This window comes from Salvelinus namaycush, chromosome 32 (assembly GCF_016432855.1).
Source record: "Salvelinus namaycush isolate Seneca chromosome 32, SaNama_1.0, whole genome shotgun sequence".
In the NCBI taxonomy this organism is placed as follows: domain Eukaryota; kingdom Metazoa; phylum Chordata; class Actinopteri; order Salmoniformes; family Salmonidae; genus Salvelinus; species Salvelinus namaycush.
In genome coordinates this window covers 10,497,040-10,524,725 of record NC_052338.1, presented here as the reverse complement: position 1 = coordinate 10,524,725, position 27,686 = coordinate 10,497,040, and the positions used below count along the sequence as shown (strand labels likewise).

At 43.6% G+C, this 27,686-nt stretch overlaps 1 protein-coding gene across 1 annotated transcript; it reads left to right on the top strand.

Moving 5' to 3' along the window:
• LOC120027511 (exopolyphosphatase PRUNE1-like) lies at positions 1-27,446 on the top strand. The gene is made up of 8 exons (XM_038972472.1): positions 1-163; positions 16,212-16,316; positions 17,270-17,475; positions 17,761-17,945; positions 18,193-18,351; positions 20,532-20,626; positions 23,341-23,499; positions 24,055-27,446. The coding sequence occupies exons 1-8, from the start codon at positions 125-127 to the stop codon at positions 24,538-24,540; spliced, it is 1,434 nt and encodes a 477-aa protein (XP_038828400.1). The 5' UTR covers positions 1-124; the 3' UTR covers positions 24,541-27,446.
• Positions 27,447-27,686: the final 240 nt, after the last annotated feature.

Genomic DNA, 27,686 nt, shown 5'->3' with positions numbered 1-27,686 from the left:
ACCCGCTACACTTCAGGAGCTGCTGTTTTTCAAAACGTGGTGTAGGAATATTTGTCAACTTGTCTTTGCACAGGACCCAGGTCTGTTTAACAGAATATCCTGGGCGTGCTCTACGCTGGCGAAAATGGAGGGGTTTCTACAGAGATGTAGTGCTGCAATAAAGGTAGGCAAACACACGAACACGTTTACTATGCATAGCATATTTTACAAATGTCTCAGTTGCTCTGCTCAATGACTAGCCCTGTCCATCGCGTGCTCTCTCTGCAGTCTGTCATGCCATATTTGTTTTTTTCCCTATTGAATTAGCTAGCGTATTACTAATATATTACTCATAATGTACTATTCTATTACTAAACCATTCCAACGTTTCTGCAACTACCTCCCGCTAACAAGTAACGTTTGAAATGTATTATACGCTCTTGTGGCTTTGAGTCAGTTACTCTTGTCACGGAGTGAAATTGAAAAGTTTAGTCTTGACAGCCAACTGTCAACTAAAATTGAGAGTTTATTGATTGAACATAGAGTCAAATTGCAGTTTGGTTCAAGATTCAAATGTTTTTTCTTCATACAAAGTATGCATATCTTCCTGTTGTAAAAACATACACAAACCACAGAGCGCCATGACTAATGAGGGGGTGGTGTGTGGATGAGTTGTCAGAGAACAATAGGAGGTAGAATATTGCCCACCGTAACTTCCATTACAGTCATTGTCGAATATTGCATGATGCAGTTCTTGCACAGCAAACCCCACACCACGCCTCGTTGGTATGTTTTCAATATATTTAGCAAAGTGTTGTCACAGTAGAGTCAGATAACCGATGCCGTGAGGGTTAATCATTTGTATGACTTTTTAGTCAAGTGCAAAGAGCTAGACATGGAAAATAATCTCTTAAACAATTCCCTATCTGCCCCATCCCTGGCATTTACTGACCATGTATTCTCTCAGTGTGTGCACAATCAAGACGAAAGCTGCCATGTGTGGTGGGTTCGCCTGTCTATATACAGTGCATTCGGAAAGTATACAGACCCCTTGACTTTTCCCACATTTTGTCACATTCCAGCCTTATTCTAAAATGTATTAAATTGTTTTTCCCCCTCATCAATTTACACACAATAGCCCACAATGACACAGCAAAAACAGGTTTTTAGAAATGTGTGTAAATTTATAATAAAAATAACAGAATATCATATTTACATAAGTGTTCAGACCCTTTTCTCAGTACTTTGTTGAAGCACCTTTGGCAGCGATTACAGCCTTGAGTCTTCTTGGGTATGATGCTACAAGCTTGGCACACCTGAATTTGAGGAGTTTCTCCCATTCCTCTCTGCAGATCCGCTCAAGCTCTGTCAGGTTGAATGGGGAGTGTTGCTGCACAGCTGTTTTCAGGTCTCTCCAGACATGTTAGATCGGGTTCAAGTCCGGGCTCTGGCTGGGCCACTCAAGAACATTGAGACTTGTCCCAAAGCCACTCCTGCGTTGTCTTGGTTGTGTGCTTAGGGTCGTTGTCCTGTTGGATGGTGAACCTTCACCCCAGTCTGAGGTCCTGAGCGCTCTGGAGCATGTTTTCATCAAGGATCTCTCTGTACTTTGATCCGTTCATCTTTGCCTCGATCCTGACTAGTCTCCCAGTCCCTGCCGCTAAAAAACATCCCCACAGCATGATGCGTCCAGCACCATGCTTCACTGTAGGGATGATGCCAGGTTTCTTCCAGACCTGACGCTTGACATTCAGACCAAAGAATTCAATCTTCGTTTCATCAGACCAGATAATGTTGTTTCTCATGGTCTGAGAGTCTTTAGGTGCCTTTTGGCAAACTCCAAGTGGGCTGTCATGAGTTTTTTACTGATGAATGGCTTCCGTCTGGCCACTCTACCATAAAGGCCTGATTGGTGGCGTGCTGCAGATATGGTTGTCCTTCTGGAAGGTTTTCCCATCTCCACAGAGGAACTCTAGAGCTTTGTCAGAGTGACTATCGGGTTTTTGGTCACCTCCCTGACCAAGCTCCTTCTCCCCTGATTGCTCAGTTTGGCCAGGCAGCCAGCTCTAGGAAGTCTTGGTGGTTCCAAACTTCTTCTATAATTTTTTGTTGTTGTATTTTACCCTCTTCTTCTCCCAATTTCAATTATGATCTTGTCTCATCGCTGCTACTCACCAACGGGCTCGGGAGAGGCGAAGGTCGAGTCATGCGTCCCCCGAAACATGACCCACCACCGCGCTCCTTAACACCCGCCTGCTTAACCTGGATGCCAGCCGCGTCAAGGTGTCGGAGGAAACACCGTTCAGCTAACGACGAGGTCAACATGCAGGCTGCCATAAACAGTCACTAGATCACGATGTGCCAAGTAAAGCCCCCCGGCCAAACCCTCCCCTTACCCAGACGGCCCTGGGCCAATTGTGCGCCGCCCTATGGGACTCCCGGTTACGGCCAGTTGTGACACAGCCTGGGATCGAATGCAGGTCTGTAATGATGCCTCAAGCACTGAGATGCAGTGCCTTAGAACGCTGCTCCACTCGGGAGGCCCCCAAAACTTCTTCCATTTAAGAATAATGGAGGCCACTGTGGTCTTGTGGACCTTCAATGCTGCAGAATTGTTTTGGTATCCTTCCTCAGATCTGCGCCTCGATACAATCCTGTCTCAGAGCTCTACGGACAATTCCTTCGACCTCATGGCTTGGTTTTTGCTCTGACATCAACTGTGGGACCTTATTTAGACAAGTGTGTGCCTTTCCAAATCATGTCCAATCAATTTAATTTATCACAGGTGGACTCTAATCAAGTTGTAGAAACATCTCAAGGATGACCAATAGAAACAGGATGCACCTGAGCTCAATTTCGAGTCTCATAGCAAAGGGTCTGAATACTTATGTAAATAAGGTATTTCTGTATTTTATTTTTAATACATTTTCAAAAATGTCTAAAAACCTGTTTTCACTTCGTCATTATGGGCTATTGTGTGTAGATTGCTGAGGAATTTTTAAAATGTATTAATCCATTTTAGAATAAGGCTGTAACGTAACAAAATGTGGAAAAAATCAAGGGGTCTGAATACTTTCCGAATGCACTGTAGTCTAGGTGGGCGGAGTCTGGGCTAAAGCTCTCACATCCAAATTCCTGTGGCCCAACTGCTTGACTGTTGTGCATGTGACATTAATAGTGACATTAGGTGGCACCTCTGTCACTATGCCTGGATGGCAGGCATCTCATCCCCCCCTCCTTCCACTGTCTTTGGCTGTCAGGCACAGCAAAGGTTTAAAGGGTAGGTGTCTAATTTCAAGGGGTCGGCCATTTCTTTTTAGTAGTCACCATTAACGCTCTTTACTTTAGTTCTTTTCTTTCCGTCAGAGAACAGCTGTGGTGGGATATCATATCAGAGAACACATTTGAGACATGACGTAACACGAATTAAAACATGAAATGGGCTGAATTGAATTCCCTTCTTAAAACCCTCTCTTTATGACACTGTAGTACAGTATGTACTGTAGTAGGCCAAGTTGTAGTTTGTAGTGGCCTATTTTCTTTTTGAAGTGCAGTGAGCAAGGTGCAAGCATTCCTTAACCCACCATTACTCCCAAGCCAATGGGTTATGATCTATTCACTTAAAAGTTCTTCACTCCTGGCATCCTCCAAGTATGATTTCCAATTTTATATGGACGTAATCAAAGCTTCGTGGCATACTTCCTGGCTCTTGTCGTCTGTTAGATTTAATGTTTCTACCCTCCAGTCAGATGCTACTGTTTGGTAAATATCAACCACTTAGGTCAGGTTATGTCTGGATACTGCCATACAGAAGGTCTCTGTATTCTGGTGGGCACTGGGTAGCTTTAGCTTAGCCACTGTCACTTCACATTATTGCTTCATCACATGGCTGGAGACTAAGGGCTGGTTTGAGCCAGGAGCATACCACCCTGCATCCAACTGCTGGCTTGCCTCTGAAGCTTAGCAATGTTGGTCCTGGTCGGTCCCTGGATGGGAGACCAGATGCTGCTGGAAGTGGTGTTGGAGAGCCAATAGGAGGCACTCTTTCTTCTGGTCTAAAATAATTATCCCAATACCCCAGGGCAGTGATTCGGGACATTGCCCTGTGTAGGGTGCTGTCTTTCAGATGGGATGTTAAACGAGTGTCCTGACTCTCGGTGGTCACTAAAAATCCAATGGCACTTATCTTAAGAGTAGTGCTGGCTAAATTCCCAGTCTTTCCCTTGTCGGGTTCACCTAGGGGTCATGATAAGGGCTGTACCAAAATGTTTGATGTATTAGAATAATTTATAATGCTTATGTTTTATTAATAGAAGGGGAGGGGTTATAAGACCCCTCCCTCTTTACATTTATAGGGTCCTTGACTACAGATTAACAATATATATATTCAATATAGAGTTTTAGAATTGTTCCACAGTTGTTTGCTCTTTCTCTCTCTTTCTCTTATAAAGAAGACCCCTCTTATACATGTGTGACTGTCACGCTCGTCATAATAACTGGACCAAAGCGCAGCGTGATCTGGGTTCCACATCTTTTTATTACTATGTGAAAGTCACAGCAAAACAAAACAATAAACGAACAAACGATACGTGAAGAAAATGCAGTGCTCACAGGCACTACACAAAAACAAGATCCCACAAAGCACAATGGGGAAATGGCTGCCTAAATATGATCCCCAATCAGAGACAACGATAAACAGCTGCCTCTGATTGGGAACCATACCAGGCCAACATAGATATATATATTCACCTAGATAACCCACCCTAGTCACACCCCGACCTAACCAACATAGAGAATAAAAAGCTCTCTATGGTCAGGGCGTGACAGTGACTGAGACAGAACTCTGCAGGGGGGTGTGGGAGATAAGAGTTTAGTTTAGTTTATTAATTCGACCATTTAAAAAAAAAACACACATAAAACTTAAAAGCCATACATGCACATGAATAAAATCATCGAGGATAACACACACTGAAGTCTGGGACTTATTTCCATTGTGGTCCTCTTGAGACAAGATACTAGTCAGACATTCCACAATAAATCAACTTTGGGGAGGGGACATTTATTGCCTAGCTTTTAGATAACACTGAAACTCTATGTCTGTATAGCTATGGATGCATGGGCTTGGTCTCAGGAGTAGAAGGTAATGACGTAGTCAGTGACATCACTAAGGCTGGACTTCGGTTTAATAAAACAACTTGAGACCTTTTGTTTGATGCAGAACTTGCATGCGTGCTATGTTCCTGATTGTCAACTTCTATCTGCAGTTGCATTAATAAAGGTTTTTGAATGATTTAATTAAATATATTGTCATAATGCTAATTTCACCAATGAGCCAATGATGATTGACAAGGACGAAAGGAACGAACCCTAACACCTTCATACCTCATGGTATGAGGGAATGGTCTCATTCATCCAGGTTGTTGCTGTAAATGAGAACGTGTTCTCAGTCAACTTACCTGGTAAAATAAGGGTAAAATAAAAATCAATAAATACACATTTCTGGACATGGATTAAGCCTGGTCCTGGGCTGAAAGTCTATGTCATTGGAGATTCCTAATTAAAATGGATTTTTAGTTGTAGGACTAGACTAATCGGTGTTTGGGAAACCCGCTGTCACGATCCTCTTCCTGGAAATGACTGGACCAAAGCGCAGCGTGGTACGTGTTCATGATATTTTATTTAATCAGAACACTTGAACAAAAATAACAAAGAGAAAAACAAACAGTTCTGTAAGGTAACTAAACTATACAGAAAACAACTACCCACAAACACAGGTGGGAAAAAGGCTGCCTAAGTATGATTCCCAGTCAGAGACAACGATAGACAGCTGCCTCTGATTGAGAACCACACCCGGCCAAACACAAAGAAATAGAAAACATAGAAATAAAGAAACTAGAATGCATTTTACATTTACATTTAAGTCTTTTAGCAGACGCTCTTATCCAGAGCGACTTACAAATTGGTGCATTCACCTTATGATATCCAGTGGAACAGCCACTTTACAATAGTGCATCTAACTCTTTTAAGGGGGGGGGGGGGTTAGAAGGATTACTTTATCCTATCCTAGGTATTCCTTAAAGAGGTGGGGTTTCAGGTGTCTCCGGAAGGTGGTGATTGACTCCGCTGACCTGGCGTCGTGAGGGAGTTTGTTCCACCATTGGGGTGCCAGAGCAGCGAACAGTTTTGACTGGGCTGAGCGGGAACTGTACTTCTTCAGAGGTAGGGAGGCGAGCAGGCCAGAGGTGGATGAACGCAGTGCCCTTGTTTGGGTGTAGGGCCTGATCAGAGCCTGAAGGTACGGAGGTGCCGTTCCCCTCACAGCTCCGTAGGCAAGCACCATGGTCTTGTAGCGGATGCGAGCTTCAACTGGAAGCCAGTGGAGAGAGCGGAGGAGCGGGGTGACGTGAGAGAACTTGGGAAGGTTGAACACCAGACGGGCTGCGGCGTTCTGGATGAGTTGTAGGGGTTTAACCTGTTGGGGATGAGGGCGCTGTTTAGGCTATTTATGCTAATTGGGTACTTTTTTTAAACGGCTTCCCACAAAATCCTTGATCGTACAATATGCATATTATTATTATTATTGGATAGAAAACAGTCTATAGTTTCTATAGGAGTTGAAATTTTGTCTCTAAGTGGAACAGAGCCCATTCTACAGCAATTTCCCTGACATGGATTCAGATTTCAGAAATGTTGGCCACTGTTCTGAAGTCAGTTAAAAAGGCACTGATTTTGCTATGACTATACGGACACTTCTTACGTCTGCCCCTGGATGCCTTTACGTGATGACGATTCCAATGGGGTCGATTGCGCGTTCACAGGCCCTACAAATGAAAAAACCCTGAAGCTAGTCATTCTTTTGGAGCTGCGTCATGCGCCTAGAGGACACCGGCCCGCACCTTTTCCAAGCATTAGTGAAGGGGGTAATATTACTCGGGTCATGTTTCTACTCGTTATGGGAGTTAAAAACATCATAAGGTAGTTAATTTAAAGCGTTTTATAGCAATTTATATCCGTTTAGTGCGATTTTGGGACATTTATTTTTGCAACGATGTGAATAGTTGGGCACGCTTTTCAGTTCATCCCGAACGCCGTTGGCATTTCCACATGGCAAGAGGACAGCTTTCCACCAAAAGACGATTTCTCCCAAGAAAGGATCCTTTGCCCAAGATACTGATGGAAGAACAGCTCAAAGTAGGACATTTTTATTATGATAAATCGTGTTTCTGTCGAAACATTTTAGTGGCTTAGGACGCCATGTTTTTTGACGTAGCTTCGCTTGGCGCAAACTGTATTGAAAAGTAAGGATAAATTAAAAAATGTAATAACGCAATTGTATTAAGAATTAAATTGTCTATCAATCCCTGTCCACCCTATATTTTTTAGTCACGTTTATGAGTATTTATGTATAAGAGTAGATCACTGTCTAAGTGGCGCAAGGAAATTTTCTGACCAGCTGAGCTAAATTTCACATTGTATAACCATGATTTTGGTGGCTAAATATAAACATTTGCGATCAAACTGTATATGCATGTTGTAATGTGATGTTACAGGAGTGTCATCGGAAGAATTCTGAGAAGGTTAGTGAAAAAATTAATATCTTTTGGCGATGTTGACTTTTATCGCTCACTTTGGCTAGAATCAATGCTGGGCTGCTATGTGGTATGTGCTATGCTAATATAACGATTTATTGTGTTTTCGCTGTAAGACACTTAGAAAATCTGAAATATTGTCTGTATTCACAGGATCTGTGTCTTTCGATTCGTGTATGCTGTGTATTTTTACGAAATGTTTGATGATTAGTAAGTAGGTAAACACGTTGCTCTAAGTAGTTTTTCTATTCCATTTGTGACGGTGGGTGCAATTGTAACCTATGCCATCTACCTGAAATATGCACTTTTTTCTAACAAAACCTATCCCATACCATAAATATGTTATCAGACTGTCATCTAATGAGTTTTTTTGTTGGTTAGGGGCTATAAATATCTTAGTTTAGCCGAATTGGTGATGGCTACTGGTGTTGGTGGACAAATAAAAGATGGTGGATTATGCTAATGTGTTTTTAGGTAATAGATGTACATCTTTACATATTGTGTCTTCCCTGTAAAACATTTTAAAAATCGGACATGTTGACTGGATTCACAAGATCTGTGTCTTTCATTAGCTGTATTGGACTTTAATGTGTGAAAGTTAAATATTTTAAAAAAATATTTTTTTTGAATTTCGCGGCACTGGTTTTTCAGTGGGGGGGGGGGGGAGTGCCGCTAGCGGCACACTCATCCTAGAAAGGTTAATGGCACAGGCAGGGAGCCCAGCCAGCAGCGAGTTGCAGTAATCCAGACGGGAGATGACAAGTGCCTGGATTAGGACCTGCGCCGCTTCCTGTGTGAGGCAGGGTCGTACTCTGCGAATGTTGTAGAGCATGAACCTACAGGAACGGGCCACCGCCTTGATGTTAGTTGAGAACGACAGGGTGTTGTCCAGGATCACGCCAAGGTTCTTAGCGCTCTGGGAGGAGGACACAATGGAGTTGTCAACCGTGATGGCGAGATCATGGAACGGGCAGTCCTTCCCCGGGAGGAAGAGCAGCTCCGTCTTGCCGAGGTTCAGCTTGAGGTGGTGATCCGTCATCCACACTGATATGTCTGCCAGACATGCAGAGATGCGATTCGCCACCTGGTTATCAGAAGGGGGAAAGGAGAAGATTAATTGTGTGTCGTCTGCATAGCAATGATAGGAGAGACCATGTGAGGTTATGACAGAGCCAAGTGACTTGGTGTATAGCGAGAATAGGAGAGGGCCTAGAACAGAGCCCTGGGGGACACCAGTGGTGAGAGCACGTGGTGAGGAGACAGATTCTCGCCACGCCACCTGGTAGGAGCGACCTGTCAGGTAGGACGCAATCCAAGCGTGGGCCGCGCCGGAGATGCCCAACTCGGAGAGGGTGGAGAGGAGGATCTGATGGTTCACAGTATCAAAGGCAGCCGATGGGTCTAGAAGGATGAGAGCAGAGGAGAGAGAGTTAGCTTTAGCAGTGCGGAGCGCCTCCGTGACACAGAGAAGAGCAGTCTCAGTTGAATGACTAGTCTTGAAACCTGACTGATTTGGATCAAGAAGGTCATTCTGAGAGAGATAGCAGGAGAGCTGGCCAAGGACGGCACGTTCAAGAGTTTTGGAGAGAAAAGAAAGAAGGGATACTGGTCTGTAGTTGTTGACATCGGAGGGATCGAGTGTAGGTTTTTTCAGAAGGGGTGCAACTCTCGCTCTCTTGAAGACGGAAGGGACGTAGCCAGCGGTCAAGGATGAGTTGATGAGCGAGGTGAGGTAAGGGAGAAGGTCTCCAGAAATGGTCTGGAGAAGAGAGGAGGGGATAGGGTCAAGCGGGCAGGTTGTTGGGCGGCCGGCCGTCACAAGACGCGAGATTTCATCTGGGGAGAGAGGGGAGAAAGAGGTCAAAGCACAGGGTAGGGCAGTGTGAGCAGAACCAGCAGTGTCGTTTGACTTAGCAAACGAGGATCGGATGTCGTCAACCTTCTTTTCAAAATGGTTGACGAAGTCATCCGCAGAGAGGGAGGAGGGGGGGGGGGGGAGGAGGATTCAGGAGGGAGGAGAAGGTGGCAAAGAGCTTCCTAGGGTTAGAGGCAGATGCTTGGAATTTAGAGTGGTAGAAAGTGGCTTTAGCAGCAGAGACAGAAGAGGAAAATGTAGAGAGGAGGGAGTGAAAGGATGCCAGGTCCGCAGGGAGGCGAGTTCTCCTCCATTTCCGCTCGGCTGCCCGGAGCCCTGTTCTGTGAGCTCGCAATGAGTCGTCGAGCCACGGAGCAGGAGGGGAGGACCGAGCCGGCCTGGAGGATAGGGGACATAGAGAGTCAAAGGATGCAGAAAGGGAGGAGAGGAGGGTTGAGGAGGCAGAATCAGGAGATAGGTTGGAGAAGGTTTGAGCAGAGGGAAGAGATGATAGGATGGAAGAGGAGAGAGTAGCGGGGGAGAGAGAGCGAAGGTTGGGACGGCGCGATACCATCCGAGTAGGGGCAGAGTGGGAAGTGTTGGATGAGAGCGAGAGGGAAAAGGATACAAGGTAGTGGTCGGAGACTTGGAGGGGAGTTGCAATGAGATTAGTGGAAGAACAGCATCTAGTAAAGATGAGGTCAAGCGTATTGCCTGCCTTGTGAGTAGGGGGGGAAGGTGAGAGGGTGAGGTCAAAAGAGGAGAGGAGTGGAAAGAGGGAGGCAGAGAGGAATGAGTCAAAGGTAGACGTGGGGAGGTTAAAGTCACCCAGAACTGTGAGAGGTGAGCCATCCTCAGGGAAGGAACTTATCAAGGCGTCAAGCTCATTGATGAACTCTCCAAGGGAACCTGGAGGGCGATAAATTATAAGGATGTTAAGCTTGAAAGGACTGGTAACTGTGACAGCATGGAATTCAAAGGAGGCGATAGACAGATGGGTCAGGGGAGAAAGAGAGAATGTCCACTTGGGAGAGATGAGGATCCCAGTGCCACCACCCCGCTGACCAGAAGCTCTCGGGGTGTGCGAGAACACGTGGGCAGACGAGGAGAGAGCAGTAGGAGTAGCAGTGTTATCTGTGGTAATCCATGTTTCCGTCAGTGCCAAGAAGTCGAGGGACTGGAGGGAAGCATAGGCTGGGATGAACTCTGCCTTGTTGGCCGCAGATCGGCAGTTCCAGAGGCTGCCGGAGACCTGGAACTCCACGTGGGTCGTGCGCGCTGGGACCACCAGGTTAGGGTGGCAGCGGCCACGCGGTGTGAAGCGTTTGTATGGTCTGTGCAGAGAGGAGAGAACAGGGATAGACAGACACATAGTTGACAGGCTACAGAAGAGGCTACGCTAATGCAAAGGAGATTGGAATGACAAGTGGACTACACGTCTCGAATGTTCAGAAAGTTAAGCTTACGTTGCAAAAATCTTATTGACTAAAATGATTAAAATGATGCAGTACTGCTGGCTGGTGAAGTAGGCTAGCTAGCAGTGGCTGCGTTGTTGACTTTGTTTGAAAGTGTTGCTGGCTAGGTAGCCTCGATAACTGGCTAGGTAACCTCGATAACTGGCTAGATAATTACTCTAAGCTACACAATTATCTTAGATACAAGGACAGCAAAGACAACTATGTAGCTAGCTAACACTACACTAATCAAATCGTTCCGTTGTACTGTTTCGGTAGAAGTTGGCTAGCTGGCTAGCTAGCAGTGTTGACAACGTTAGGACGGCGAAAATAGCTGGCTAGCTGACTTTGTTTGAAAGTGGAGCTGGCTAGGTAACCTCGATAACTGGCTAGATAATTACTCTAAACTACACAATTATCTTAGATACAAAGACAGCAAAGACAACTATGTAGCTAGCTAACACTACACTAATCAAATCGTTCCGTTGTACTGTTTCGGTAGAAGTTGGCTAGCTGGCTAGCTAGCAGTGTTGACAACGTTAGGACGGCGAAAATAGCTGGCTAGCTGACTTTGTTTGAAAGTGGAGCTGGCTAGGTAACCTCGATAACTGGCTAGATAATTACTCTAAACTACACAATTATCTTAGATACAAAGACAACTATGTAGCTAGCTAACACTACACTAATCAAATCGTTCCGTTGTAATGATTCGGTAGAAGTTGGCTAGCTGGCTAGCTAGCAGTGTTGACAACGTTAGAAGATTCGATAATTCGATAATAATCTAAACTACACAATTATCTTTGATACAAAGACGGCTATGTAGCTAGCTAAGAAAAAAAGTGCTAAGATCAAACAAATCAAACCGTTGTACTGTAATGAAATGAAATGAAATGTAATACTACCTGTGGAGCGAAGCGAAATGCGACTACTCGCTCCAACCCGGAAGTGGCAACCAACCCGTCGGGTGTCAATACTACCTGTGGAGCGAAGCGAAATGCGACTACTCGCTCCAACCCGGAAGTGGCAACCAACCCGTCGGGTATCTCACTGCACCCTCATATGTCATGTCTTGAAATATGCCGACAGACAGATTAAAATACATTTATTCCTATCTAATGCCCACTCTAGTCACACGTGACACCTGCCCTATGTGTTAATGTTTATGTCTGGGGTCATCCCTGACTACTCTGCCTACTGTGGAGCTAGAATAAGAGAACTAGCCTAACGTTTTGTATGCCTGTCCTGTCTCATGCCCACACACTGGGGTTGGGGAGTCCACAACATGCTCATCCACATGTTCATCAACATGCTCACCTTTCCCATAATCAAACACTTAGAGTCAATATAAGGTTATTGGCTGAAGCAGTCTTTCTTTTCAGTGATGGGGCAAGACTACGGGTATGTTCAATAGATCGAGACAGTAGCCTAGATCAAGACAGAGAGATCTGTAGAGGTCAGACATTTCCTTCCTTGACTATGTGTGCCATAATTCTGTTGTTATGATATTGTAATTACTGGCAGAATAAATTGGTATTGGTCAATTCTGACATTGTTGAAATGGTCCATTTCTTTTCCTAAGACTTGATTTGATCTTTTATAAACAATATAAAACAATATTAAAACATATACATACAAACGACAACATTATACAAACATCAACTACATCACACCTGCCCAGACCCAGGAGCACACACCCCCATCTCCAGCGCCCGCATCACTTTCCGCCACATGGCCTCAAACTGCACCATTTTGTTTCTCTCCGTAGCCCACACGCTTCACATTTTTAGAAAATAAAGCATTGGACCTTCCGTTAACGACGGACGATTGGTTCATTTCCAGTTTTTAAGTATACGTTTTTTAAATATGATTGACGAGAAAAGTATCGTCCAACCTGTCGGGTATCTCACTGCACCCTCATATGTCATGTCTTGAAATATGCCGACAGACAGATTAAAATACATTTTTTCCTATCTAAGGTATGTCCAACTACCGAACTTCATAAGCGTTACCTAAATTTACACCATTATCTACATAAAAGAACACTATTCCCAACAAAAGGGGACTCAAAGTGGAATTTATTTAACTGAAATGTTATACAGATGATGAGGACGAGAAAGAAATATAGAATGAGGAAGAATAGGGCTTGGCTTTCCTTGTCAGGCCCTGACCACGGAGAGACTTTTTATTCTCTATTTTGGTTAGGTCGGGGTGTGACTAGGGTGGGTAATCTAGGTTGTTATATTTCTATGTTGGCCTGGTATGGTTGCCAATCTGAGGCAGCTGTTTAGCGTTGTCTCTGATTGGGGATCATATTTAGGCAGCCATTTCCCCACTGGTTTTTGTGGGATCTTGTTTATGTGTAGTTGCCTGTGAGCACTCCATAGCTTCACGTGTCGTTTGCTCTTTATTGTTTTTTTGTGCGGTTCACTTCTAATAAAATGTCGAACCGATTTCACGCTGTGCTTTGGTCTGAATGTTATTACGACGATCGTGACACTCCTCCCTCTCTCCACACGCCTTGCGACTCTATCCACCAATTCCACGGTTTAGTAGGGTGTTAGCCTTACCTCTCCAAATCCCTGAGGCCTGTTCTAAGTAGATTGGAGAGAGAATGCCTCAGTGTGGTGTGGTTTTACATCAACCAGATGGAATGAGAGCTATGATAGGTCACTCTGAAAGGGAGACAAGTGAGAGTAGCCAGTGTGCGTTACTGCATTTGATTTGTGCTTGAGTAATAATGGGACACTGTTGACTCAGCAATATCAACTCAATGAAGCTGACAAAGTGTCTCAGTGATCCTTGGCCTGAACGCTGCACTCAAATGCAGGCCTATATGGATTGTTCTGTTAAAGTGGTAGAATTCACATTAGCGTGGGATATGAGGATTACTGTTAGAAAACAGCAGTGCCCTGTTATAAAACAGTAATTGACATTCCTCAGTAATAGAGTGAGTTGCATATGAAGCCCGTTGCAAAACAGTTTCCCATTAACACCATTATCTACAATTGATGGCAAACAAAACAGGTGCACAAGGACATGCATAAAGTTCAGAGCTGCGTGAATCAGAGCATCCTATCATGATCATTTTACTATCATAACATTCCCCCTCTGCACTTCCATATTTGTGTCACAGACCTACATTTTCCCACCAACCAAGTTGTTCATCTCTTATCTAACCCTTGTTTATATTTCTAGCCTCGTCCTTGAATGGGTACTGCAGTACTGGATTACTATAGCTGTAATAGAGGTGGTCCTGAATCGTTCTATTTGCCATGGAACAGTCGTGGAGTCACAGTTGGAGAGCTCTGCTGCACACACACTCTGTAGTTAAATATAGCCTCCTTTTGGTTCCTGCTTGCCTGCCCGGGTCTGACCACTACTACGGCTTATAGGAGGTGACAGGCACGCTGGGAAGAGGGAGATGCGAGGGAAGGGGAGGCTGGGCGGCCATGAGGCCATGTCGTAGTACACTCACCCTCGGGGCCCTTAACATGGGGCGGAATGGCTCTCTCCACCAGTCTCTCTGAAAAACCAGTCTAGGAGGCAGACCTGGCTATATTTCTTGATTTACCATTGAAGTCAATAGGATGCACATCAACTCCCAATATGTTGAGATCAACAGGAGAGATCCTATCCTTGTTACGCTGGTTCACAAAGTACAATCGTGGACTAACCTTATAGAATCATTGTTAAATCTATGGTGGCCTGATGGGGCAAAGTAGTTCTTAGCATATAAATACCTGCTAAATAGTTTGTGTTTGGGCCTTCTCTCCTAATTTACAGGTAAATACAGGTTGAGAAACTAACTGAACTAGCTCATTCAAGTGTTCACAATGCAGAGCAAAGGGGGTCAGAAGAACTTTGCTGAATCCAGATGGCTGGTTTGGCTTTTTTGTGTTTATACTGAATGCTGCCACACACACTGGTAATTAGTGCTTTCACTGCTTTTGAATCATCACATCACAGCAAGGCCGTCTCCCCCCCCCGTTGTCAGTAATAACACTGTTTCTTCCATCATGTCACAGATAAAGCGAGACTAACCACACTCATTATCACAGTGGGTCTACCAACCGACAGCTAAATGATCCAAATGAAAACATCCCGCTGAGTCCAATAAGGCTATATCACAGTTTCAGCTGCACATTCACTCACTGTTATTAAACTTAAGGTAGTTGATGTTCGTTGATAAGCCTAATTAGATTATAAACAGCAGTCCAAAAATGTTAGCATAGGCTAGATGCTAACTAACTACTGTGAGCCTGACTGACATAAGGAAACCATTTCAGTCTGTCAAAATAGGATTTGTTTCAGTAGGCTAAATTTTGGCTAATCAATAACTGACTGCAGGTAGGTAAAAAAAATTCTGACGACTGTTTGGGTCTCCAACAGGTTGATCGCGAGCTACCAGAAGCTTGCAGCCCACCTATAAGTAGCTCACGAAACAATTCTGAAAGTGCATGTATTTTTTCACGTATTTTTTTTTCATGTATTTTTCACCGCAAACTGTCATAAACAAATCTCACAAGTATCAGACATCTCAAGTTCCCGCCTACTATCCAATCAAATCCACATTTACATTATCCCACCCCTAGTTAGCCACAATTGGCTTAAAAAGACAAACATAACACTATATCTGCCAATTAATTTCAAGCTATATTGCAACTGTATGTCTGTGTGGTGCACGAGTTTGTCTCTACCATTCACTTCGTGTAGCTAGTTAGCAATCATGATAACTGTCTTCTGTGTAGACAGAAATACTTTCTCCAACACCTTCTTAATTAAATATTAACTGAAAAGTAGGCTTACCTGGCAGAATTATGGCATGATTATTTCTATCAATTGGGTTGGCTTTTGTTTAGCAAACTCTGTCATGACATATGCAGCAGCAAAACAATTGTTAGACAAGCACATGACTTTTTAGCAAAATGCCCTCAAAAATGGTCTTCTGCTGTGATTTAAGCATTGACAGGGGTTCAGAACATCAAATTCCATTGTTTCTCTATGAACAATTGTAATTTTGAGAGTGTAAAACCAAGAAAAACTCATTTGGAAAAGTACAAAGTGTGCCTATTTGAAAGCTAGAGAAAATGAATGAGTAGCTCGCAACGTTTCATAATTTAGTAGCTCTCATTTCATGAAGAAGCTCTCATGCTATAAAAGGTTGGAAACCCTTGGTTTAGATGATACTAATGTTTTTAAATTTTGGCTAGTGTAGCCTTGGCTGTGTTAAAAAAACTGTTTACAAATCTACAAAGTATAAAGCTGACAGAATTTTACCACCTTCTTGCCCCCTTCTTTTTCTACCTCCTTCCTTTATTTTTATAACCTCCTTAGGGCAGTGCGGAGGGAAGCTCTGGGATCCACGTCATCCTTGGCAACGAGGCCTGTGACCTCGACTCCATGGTGTCGTCCCTTGCCTTTGCCTACTTTCTGTCCAAAGTGAGTCAGCTAGCTTCTAGCCTGTACCGCCTCTCATTAGGGAATCCCTCAACCCAGGTCGGAAATAAGTTAGCATACCTGAAGTATTCATTCCCCTCCTCATATGTTTAGGTTTTTATACTGTAATAAATATTCACAATTTACTTCAGGGACGCCGAAAGTGGGGCCCATGGGCCCTTGACAAAATTTTAGGCTCCCCAGAATGAGCTTATCTAATTATGAACAATATATTTTTTAAAGTTCTATATCTCCAAAACTTGATTGCTGGCATGCAAAACGTTTTGGGACTGTATCAACAGTGGACTAATGAAACAAATACCAAAAGATAGTTTTTGACTGGAATTTTCCTTTTAAGTCCCATACAAGCAAAATGACAACTCTATAGTGCAGTTGTTTGAAAGCAAATTGGTGGACGAATACGTCCTGCTATGCGGTAATGAATAAGTATCTTCTCTTTGACTTGTGAACAGAGTCGAAAGAGCTGGGTCAAAGTTCTGAAGCACCGCAGGCGCGGAATTTGCACTGAGTGACTCATTTGTAAGTCTGAGGGCCATGAATAGCTTGACCAAGCGTAATCAAAATGCCCAGCATTTTCCAAAATAGGAGCAGACAACCCTCAGAGTCACTCAAGCATAAAAACAGTGTCTGCCCTGGCCACCGGGCACCAGTCTCTTCTTATCTTTCATTACTGCATTGATCCATACGTCCTCCCTAACCCCTGGTTAAAGCTGCTCGCTAGCCTATACGCCCCCGCTACTCATGAAATATTCACACAACCTCAGATACTCAAGATCCCCCAAGGCCTGAGAAGATGGACAAAAACATTGCAGAGGAATCCCAGCTAGCCTCATCAGGAAGGTGCGTTGGTGTCAGATATCTGTTTTGATCTGGTCTCCCTCTTCTAACCTTCCCTCTTTTTCTCCTCCTCTTCTTCCATCCCCCTTTGTTCCCAGACGTCTGGCAGCTCAGGTAAGACTGTGGTGCCGGTGCTGAACATCCCAAGGGCTGAGTTCCACCTGCGGTCCGACAACGTGTTCCTATTGAAGGAGAGCGGTGTTCCGCCGGAGGCTCTGGTGTTCCGTGACGAGGTGGACCTGGCAGGGCTCCATAGAGCCAAGAGGTTGATGCTCACCCTGGTGGACCACAACGTGCTTCCTAGGTCATCGGTTGCAACATTACTCTTTCTATTTATTTTCTGTTCTAAACTCGCATTCTCTTTCTCTCATTCTCTACGTTGCCATCTCTTTGCTTTTCTCTCACTCAGATTTTCTTCCACTGATACCTACAGTATCAAGTAGTATTGACAACACAGGTCAAAGTTATGAGAAAGTGCCTGATATGTGCAGGGCCAGTTTCCTGGACCAAGATTGAGGAAACACATAGTTTTGGATGTATGACACAACGTATTTCACAATATTCACTCAACCCTGACTTTTCCCTGTAGTGCCGACATCGACTTGGAGGAGGCAGTTGTGGAAGTCATTGACCACCACCACCTCGAGAGGACACCCTCCATCTCCTGTTCTGTCACCGTGGAAACCGTGGGTTCCTGTGCTACCTTGGTGACAGAGCACATTCACCACAAGGCACCTGAAGTGCTAGACAGACAGGTGGCTCAATTATTATACGGTAAGGTTGCCACAGCAATAATTCTCTTACATCCAGCATTCTCTATAACATGTGTCAAACTCCAGTCCTCAAGGGCCACAATGTCTCTGGGTCTTTAATCAATGTATACCTCAGAACTAGGCAGCGGGGAATATGGCAGGATGAATTATCACTGAATTCAACAATTCTCTTGTAGTTGCACTTGTTTGTCAATGCCAGCAGTAACCATTGGCTCAGTTCACCTATACTTGGCAGTGTGCCCACACAGGGGCCATCGTGCTGGATTGTGTCAACATGGCCCCTGAGGCGGGCAAGGTCACACCCAAGGACAGCCAACTGTCCTGCTTGCTGGAGTCGCGTTTCCCTGACCTGCCGCCCAGGGGCGCCCTCTTCCAGTCCCTACAAAGCGCCAAGTTTGACATCTCAGGTAAAAAGGTGGGAAAAACATGCCATGGGAGAAGTGTTGAGAGGTGCACAAAATGAATCTGCCTTGTCACTTGACATAAGATGATATGACATTATTATGTCAGTATTATGACACTGTTATGGACATATCGTTCAAATAAAGTGGTACCATTATTTAAAGAGAATGTTGTTGAGTAAGTTTGAGATATCACACAACCTCAAAAGAATGTTGTGGAGTGAACATCTAGAAGTAAACAAAATAATATGTCAAACCCCTTAGGTAGGAACCTCTGCTCTGTTGTCCCAAAAACTCAATAGCACATTGAAGCCAAATAAAGTCTGTTAAGATGGCATCTCATAGAGACATAACATGCACAGTTTGAGCTACTCCAGGAAGTGATGTTGCAGGCTAGCTCAGTGCTGCCCCCTCTCATTGACTAACTCAAGTTGAAGGCCGACCGGGGTACCATGATATTGGTACCACTATTGTCTTCTTTAAAAAATGTATTTACACAAAGATTGCAATCCTGTTTTCTGCTAATAATGCCTGCAGTAACGCGGTCGGCCTTGAACTTCCGTAGCTTCAATCCGAGGGGACGGTCGTTCTGCCTTGTGTTGACCAAATTCCAGGTTTGTGTTATGTTATACAGTGCCCTTAACTTTTTCAAAATGTTGTTGTGTTACAGCCTGATTTTAAAATGGATGAAATTTAGATTTTTGGTCACTGGCCTGCATACAATATTCCATAATGTCAAAGTGGAATGATGTTTTTTAAAATTTTTACGAATTAATTAAAAATGAAAAGCTGAAATGTCTTTTGAGTCAATAAGTATTCAACCCCTTTGTTATGGAAAGCCTATATAAGTTCAGGAGTAAACATTTGCTAAACAAGTCACATAATACATCGCCTTCAGAAACTATTCACACTCATTGACTTGTTCCACATTTTGTTGTGTTACAGCCTGAATTTAAAATGTATTAAATTGAGATTTGTTTGTCACACTCTGTGGGCAATAACAGTGTTTAACATGAACTTTAAATGATTACCTCATCTCTGTACCCTACACATGTAATTATCTATAAGCTCCCTCAGTCGAGCAGTGAATTTCAAACACAGATTCAACCACAAAGACCAGGAAGGCTTTCCAATGCCTGGCAAAGGGCACCTACTGGTAGATGGGTAAAATCTTTGTTTAAAAAAGCTGTCATTGAATATCCGTTTGGGCATAATGAAGTTATCAATTACACTTTGGATGGTGGGTGTATCAGTGCACCCGGTCAATACAAAGATACAGGTGTCTTTACTAACTCAGTTGCTGGAGAGGAAGGAAACCGCTCAGGGATTTTACGATGAGGCCAATGGTAACTTTAAAACAGTTACAGAGTTTATTGGCTGTGATAGGAGAAAACTGAGGATGGTTCAACAACATTGTAGTTACTCCACAATACTAACATAAATGACAGAGTGAAAAGAGGAAAGCCTGTACAGAATAAAAATATTCCAAAACATGCATCCTGTTTGCAACAAGACGCTAAAGTAAAACTGCAAAAATGTGGCAAAGCAATTAACTTTTTGCCCTAAATACAAAGTGTAATGTTTGGGGCAAATCCAATACAACACATTACTGAGTACCACTCTCCATATTTTCAAGCATATTATGGATGCAAGGACTGACCATACATGACATCACAATTCTAGTTTAATCATGTTTTGAGGCTATACAGTGTTTACATTTACTTTGTTTACAAACATTGGAGTAAAACAAGCTTATAGTTTGGGTTATGATGAGGTACGACAGTTGAACTAAACTCATGAGGCATTTCTAAGTTATATTCTTCAAGAATCAAATGGGTAATTATAATTAATTTGTAAGTAAAAACATTTATGTAGCAACTACTTATGGCCCATTTTAAAGCTTTTTCATCAAACTGCCCTGTTTTCTTTTTATTTCAGATGGTCCCGCCTTCATGTCCTCTAACAATTGCTATAATTTATGGTCTAATTCTCATTTCTGGAAAAGGCTTAAAATATAGGTTAAAATCCAGGTCCTGTGCCATGATTAACCAAAACACAGGGCTCTGTATATATGATCTACATTGTAACTTATGATATGCTGTAGTGTTTGTCATACAGTAGTGTCTATACCCAATTCCATTGTAATGCCATTGTAATACTGCTTGACCCATTGGTTTGTGTTACAGGTCTTTCTACAGAGCAGATCCTGCTAAAGGACATGAAGGCTGTCTCTGGGGGCGACCTGAGACTGGCAGTCAGCGCTGTGTATATGACACTAGATGTACGTACTGTCTAGACATGCTGTTACTTCACTTAATCCACTCTGCCACCACCATGCTTAAGCCACCATGCTTTAAACTGAGACTCAATGATATTAAGTAATCACAAGAGCAGTACAGCAAGAGAGTGTAAAGGAAAGGGGCTGCACTCGTCAGAACCAACACATACACTGTTAAACATCTGCACAGGAGTTTGCATCTCTCTAATGCATTGTGACAGCTGCCTGACAACAAATGCTGACGAGTGCAGCCTCCTGCTTCACGCTGTCTTTGTGTCGGAAGTTGCCCTGCTCCTTGTGGTAAAGGAATATGGCTGAGTCTACCTTTAATAACAGCACCCTCTCAGGATCACACTGGGTGTATGTGAACATTTACTCTTCCCCATTAGCAACAATGCATTACAATTGCCTAATTTGCCTTTGAATGACCAACCAACTCTTTAACAAATTTGGGTTTGCAGATGATTCACCAAGTCATATTTCCTACTCCTTTGAGAGAATTGTATTCCACTATTATAATCTTAAGTCATTCATGCTACAATGTTACCAATATGTCTATAATCTTGGGAGAATATCAATTTTCTAATTCATTTTGGCAATGGAGCCTCTGCCTCAGGGAGGTGCAACTACGCTATATAGACAAAAGTATGTGGACATCCCTTCAAATTAGCGGATTCGGCTATTTCAGCCACACCCATTGCTGAGAGGTGTTTAAAATCGAGCACACCGCCATGCAATCTCCATAGACAAACATTGGCAGTAGGAATGGCCTTTCAACGTGGCACCGTCATAGGATACCACCTTTCCCACAAGTCAGTTTGTCAAATGTCTGCCCTGCTAGAGCTGCCCCAGTCAACTGTAAGTGCTGTTATTGTGAAGTGGAAACGTCTAGGAGCAACATCGGCTCAGCCGAGAAGTGGTAGGCCACACAAGCTCACAGAACGGGACCGCAGAGTGCTGAAGCGTCTGTCCTCAGTTGCAACACTCGCTATCAAGTTCCAAACTGCCTCTGGAAGCAGCACAAGTACTGTTTTCGTCGGGAGCTTTCATGAAGTGGGTTTCCATGGCCGAGCAACCGCACACAAGCCTAAGATCACCATGCGCAATGCCAAGCGTTGGACTCTGGAGCAGTGGAAACACGTTTTCTGGAGTGATGAATAACGCTTCACCATCTGGTAGTCCAACAGACAAATCTTGGTTTGGCGGATGCCAGGAGAACGCTACCTGCCCCAATGCATAGTGCCAACTGTAAAGTTTGGCGGAGGAGGAATAATGGTCTGGGGCTGTTTTTCATGGTTCGGGTTAGGCCTCTTAGTTCCAGTGAAGGGAAATCTTAACGCTACAGCAAACAATGACATTCTAGACTATTCTGTGCTTCAAACTTTGTGGCAACAGTTTGGGGAAGGCCATTTCCTGTTTCAGCATGACAATGCCCCTGTGCACAAAGCGAGGTCCGTACAGAAATGGTTTGTCACGATCAGTGTGGAAGAACTTGACTGGCTTGCACAGAGCCCTGACCTTAACTCCATCGAACACCTTTGGGATGAATTGGAACACCGACTGCGAGCCAGGCCTAATTTCCCAACATCTATGCCTGACCTCACTAATGCTCTCGTAGCTGAATAGAAGCCAGTCCCTGCAGCAATGTTCCAACATCTAGTGGAAAGCCTTCCCATAAGAGTGGAAGCTGTTATTGCAGCAAAGGGGGGACCAACTCCATATTAATGTCCATGATTTTGGAATGAGATGTTTGACGAGCAGGTGTCCACATACTTTTGGCCATGTAGTGTATATGCAGTGACAAGCCATCTAGGAGTGAAAGTGACACCTATATTAAACTAACGTCTCTGAGCGTAAATTGTAGAGTGATTAGCGTAATCAAAATAGATCAGTAGCTACTGTGGTGCTTCAGACCAGGCTAAACAATAGTGACAGGAGTCATGTCTGTTAGTTAAGAACACTCCCTGATATCTGAGTGGCCATCGCTGCTGCATTTCAGAAGATCCCAGAATTTAGAAAAATGTACCCCCTTTTTCTAGCTTGTTTCATCGCTGCAACTCCCCAAAGAGCTCATGAGAGACGAAGGTGGAGTCATGCGTCCTCCGAAACATGACCCACCTAACCGCACTCCTTAACACCCGCCAGCTTAACCCGGTAGCCAGCCGCACCAATGTGTCGGAGGAAACGCCATTCAACTGGCGACCGGGGTCAGCCCGCAGGCACCTGGCCCGCCACAAGGAGTCTCTAGAGCGCGATGAGCCAAGGAAAGCCCCACCGGCCTAACCCTCCCCTAAGCCGGACGACGCTGGGCCAATTGTGCACCGTCCTATGGGACTCTGTAGTAACGCCTCTAGCACTGCGATGCAGTACCTTTGACCGCTGTGCCATTCGGGAGGCCAAATATATTATTATTACAAATGCTTTCTATTTTACTGGCTTCAGCCCCAAGCCATCACATGTATCATGCGTTGACTGTACACACATGCATGGCACAGTTTTGTTGCATGCCAGAATTCTTCTCTATCAGACCTGAGTTGAAATACTATTTGAAATAATTTATACTGTATCTGTACTTGATTGAACTTGGTCTTTGGAACGGAACCAAGCAAACGCTCAAAGTATTTGAAAGATTTTAATAGTGTTTGAACCAAGTTCTGTTCTCTATATAATACCGTTTTTTTTTTTTGCTGTTGTACGTCATCCCGTTTGTTCGACAGGTGTTCCTACAGCGGAGGAGCCTACAACAGGAGCTTTGTGAGTTCTGTCACAAACATCGTTTCGGTGCGGTGGTTGCCATGACAATCTCTTTTAACGAACGCAGTGAGCCCCATCGGCAGCTGGCAGTCTACAGTTCCAGCACCCTCTATAGGGAGGAGGTATGAACTTCACTGTCATGCCCACTCTTACAATATATTGACCCCTATGCCCATATGATGTGTAATGATTTAATATTTATTGGGGTAGTAATATAATAGATTTGATAGGGGTAGTTATATCATAAGTAGTAGTTCCACGTAGCCCTGTAATAGACTTGGCTGAATTGACCTATTTTGTGCTTTCCTAAATATGCAGCACATTTGTGTTCATGACTATGGAAAGTATGAGTTCAGTTTATTGTAAAGGGTCCATTTGAATATTGATGTGAATCTTTCCGCCCCACTGTTTAAAAATATCCCCCAAAAATGGTCTACTTTTGTGCCAACCAACCTATCTTAGTTAGTTTAATATTGGCCCTCAGAAACTATTCCTTGGTGTGAAAATAAATGGTATTGTTATGTATTATTCTTTGATATTAAGCATGTCTGTAAGTGAGATCTGCCCAAAAGTTGCCTTTTGGGCAAATGCAGGCATGACAATTTGAGAATATTAGTCAATGTTAAAAAGGCAACTATGAAATAGCAATACACTGTGTGTTTCTCATTCTGCTGTAGGTGAGCCAAGCATTAGAAAAGGCGCGCAACCCCTCTCTGAGCTTCTCTCCCATGAGCAGCCCCTTCAACAACATCAAGTCTTATCTCCAAGGCAACGCACTGGCCTCCCGCAATAAAGTGCTGCCTATCCTCAAGAACTTCCTGAAGGAGTGGGACAAGAAGCAAGTGCATTGTGGGGAGGCGGAGGACTTTGAGGAGCTGGACGACCACGTTGACCCCACGGGGTCGCCTAGTTTTGACGACGACGCCCGCCCCCGCTGCTTCTCAGCCTCCCGGCACCACCGCCGCCGCCTGCTGGGCACCGAGGACTCTGGGATGGAGGAGGACTTCCAGGTGCCGGCCACTCCCATGAACAGCCTGGTGGAGGGCTGTCCGCTGGACGCCGGCCTTCCACGGATCAGCGCAGAAGCCATTTTGGAGAAGTTCAGCCGCATGGGAGGGGAAGCAGGGGAAAATAAAGATGGCAACTGGCCAGGTGAACAATAACCTTCTGTTGATGCCTTTTAATCCTAGTACCCCTGGATGACTGTCCTCGTGCACCTCAATCCAACCAACAGACTATAAGAAGGAGTGTTCAAAGTTCAAATTCAGAAGCATATCAATCAATTGTATGTTTCATAAGGGACATCTCATAGCAAATTATAATGACAATCCAAAGGGGCCATGTACAGTAACTCACTGGTTATATAGGAATCCTAGGTTTTCTATCGGCAGCTCCGTTGACATTGACTGGAAACAGGGCCCTGTTCCGGAGGAACAAAACAGGGAGGTACCATCTGAACTAAGAAATGCTTGTTTTTGCTACGGTGTGCCCGAATGAACACAACCCTGGACTACTGTGGCCGTCAGACTGATCACCAAGCTCTTTATGGATGCTTTACTCAAGTCAGAACTAAAAACACCATAGAACATTATGAAGAATAGGATATTCTTCTAAAAGACTGGCAACCGGATGAAAAAAAGGGATGACTAGTAGTACTGTATCAAGGACTCCAGATGGAGGTTGAATGAAGTGTGTGTTTTCTCTGTATCGCATCTGAGTACATGGGACTGCCTCATTGGTTAGTTAGCGCCATCTCCAAGTGTAGGGGGAGTGGATTGGAAATGTGGAGAATACATAATGGACTAAAGTAATTCATCTTTGAAGGGCCTGTTTCAATGTCACAGGCATTTGAGTGAACTGTGTTTCAGTAGTCCTGGTCCTGGAAGACTGCTGAGTCTGCTGGTTTTTAGTGCAACCAATCTATGTACAGCTTCATATGTGCGTTATTGGGCTGATGATTGAACGCGTGATATCTCCTGCCGTGTGTGTGAGCACACGTGTTTGTTCGTGTGTGTGGACTTTTCATGGTTAGTGGGACGTCTTGATGACATTATCACCAGTCACAAAGTTCTCATCGTCGGAATCCATCTGAAAAGGGGGAAAAATTCACATCCTCCCCACAGAGAGAGAGAGGTGGATAGATAGATACCAGATGATGGATGCAACTCAGCTGCTCATTCATGCATACGAAGCTCCTGCCCCCGTTCAGAGATCTAAATATACTCAGTCACCTTTCTCTCTCTCACTGAGATGTATATCACAAAGCTACTTCAGCTGTCCAAATGTACTTATCATCTAGAATCACCATTGATTATGTTACCAGTGAGGAATTAGCCTGATCCGAGATCTGTTTGCGTTCTTTCCAACCCCTATCATCAGAGTTGACTATACAGCACCAACAGATCTGGGACCGAGTTAGTGATGAATTGCTCTGATCTGTAATCTGTGTCGCGTACCCAGAGAGCCTTGTGGCGGTTCATTTGAGTTAACATTAGTTCAGATGTCTGCTTCATTAGCTGGCTGTAGTTGGGCCTGGGGAGTAGTTTTCAACTTACTGTACCACAGAGACGTGCAAACACACCCAGGCAAACCCACATACAGATGAATGCATAGACACAAACACATTGGCTGCTATGCATGGTAATGATGTTAAGGCTGGTGCCTTATCATGTTTTAATCGTTGTGAATGTGGAGTCATTATATGTCTGTTTGGGTAGATGTCTGTTCTCTACATACAGTACACTGCAGCTCTAATGTTATGTAGTTGGTGGGAAAATCTTCAAATTCAGTTGGCCAAGTGAAACTGAGCACAAGACAGTGACACTATTCCATTTCAGTCTCTAGTCTCTTCCTTTGGATCCTACCCTTTCAGTGTTCCCAGATCACAAGGTTTCGATACGTGGAAGTAATAAGATGATGGCTTCCTCTGATAGGGTATGTGAAGCTTTCACCATATTACTCTCACCTATCCAGACCTTTAGGATCTTGGATCAAATGCAGGGAGGACGGTAGGGACTAAAATTGTATTTTGTTATAATTTGATTTGATATCTTTGACAAAAGAAAACATCTTTAAGTGTTGACTAGCACTGTGCTGAACCATTTAATGAAGATATTAAATGAAGATAGTATAGTTGAAGATACTTGATTATATAAATCAACCATGCAGTTTCATTGATATCCTCCCTACATCACAGTGAGAAGGTATGTTCAGTCACCTAGTTCATAGTTAAACAATATATGGCATCTAAGCTAGCATGGTATTGATAATGAGTTTGCTAATAAACATACTCTGAAAGATTTCTATATTGAGCCTCAGGTATTAAGGATTAGGCAATCATTGGCTTGTAGATGTTCAGCAAGCTTAGATTCTTTTAAATGTTTTGCCAGCTAAACATGCATGAGCAAATTTGTTTTTGACAATGTCAACATCAATGTACTGTATCTTGTATCCCAAATCCGTTGTTCCCAAGAGGGGTCACAAAAAAGCAAATCTAATTATGTTTGTCTTCTTTTTTATATCTCCACATACCTTTTGTGGAAGTGTTTCATGGGAAATGTATTTACAATGCAATGGCTCAGTGACTGTGCAGTTTAATATGAACACTAAACACTAGTTTGCCTTTTCATTTCAATGCCTTTCCTATACCATTTGTCATGATTACATGTTTTTGTATGTGCTCTGTGGTGTTCTAATTTCTCCATGCGTTTAAGGTTTGAAATATTAGCTAGCTGGACTTGTTTAGCTTCTAAACAGGTTGAACAAAGACAAGTAATTCACAATGTTTTTTTTAACCAAATTGGTTCCCTTTTTCAGTTTCTCATGGTTTAAATCAAAAGATGCCCCCCCAACCCCTCCACATGCAGTTCCTTTCAGCATGGGTAGTTTTGTGAATTTGATGCAGTACAATCAGGGTTCAACTTCCCTTGTATTCAAGTATGCAATATGACGTGTTTGCTGTGTGGTTCCTTTATTTAAGTGAGAAAAAAACTGAATGTGAAAACCACGTGTAAGAAAATATTATAAGAGTAAAAATATGCTGTTCTATTAAAGATGGATTTTAAGAGTTTGTGTTGTAGTCCAGTTTCATTCATGTTTCTTACTGATTCTGATTCAAAATCATAACCTACAGCTAACGTTTCTGCAAGGCACTATTGGAATCTTTAGTGTCCTATCACTAACTCGCACCCCTCCAGTTAGCTGTGTCACATTGTTTAGGGTGTGCTCTCACCATTTTTCCCACCATATGCTGTGTGCGTCCACGCCCGGCAATTCCTGGTCATGTCCCAACATGCTATTGTGTGAATAT

Bases quoted from the DNA above. Each gene is read 5' to 3' on its own strand.
- LOC120027511 (XM_038972472.1), top strand. From the start codon at position 125: ATGGAGGGGTTTCTACAGAGATGTAGTGCTGCAATAAAG. The intron at 16,317-17,269 runs GTGAGTCAGCTA...CTTTGTTCCCAG, and splicing joins TTGCCTACTTTCTGTCCAAA to ACGTCTGGCAGCTCAGGTAA. The intron at 23,500-24,054 runs GTATGAACTTCA...ATTCTGCTGTAG, and splicing joins GCACCCTCTATAGGGAGGAG to GTGAGCCAAGCATTAGAAAA.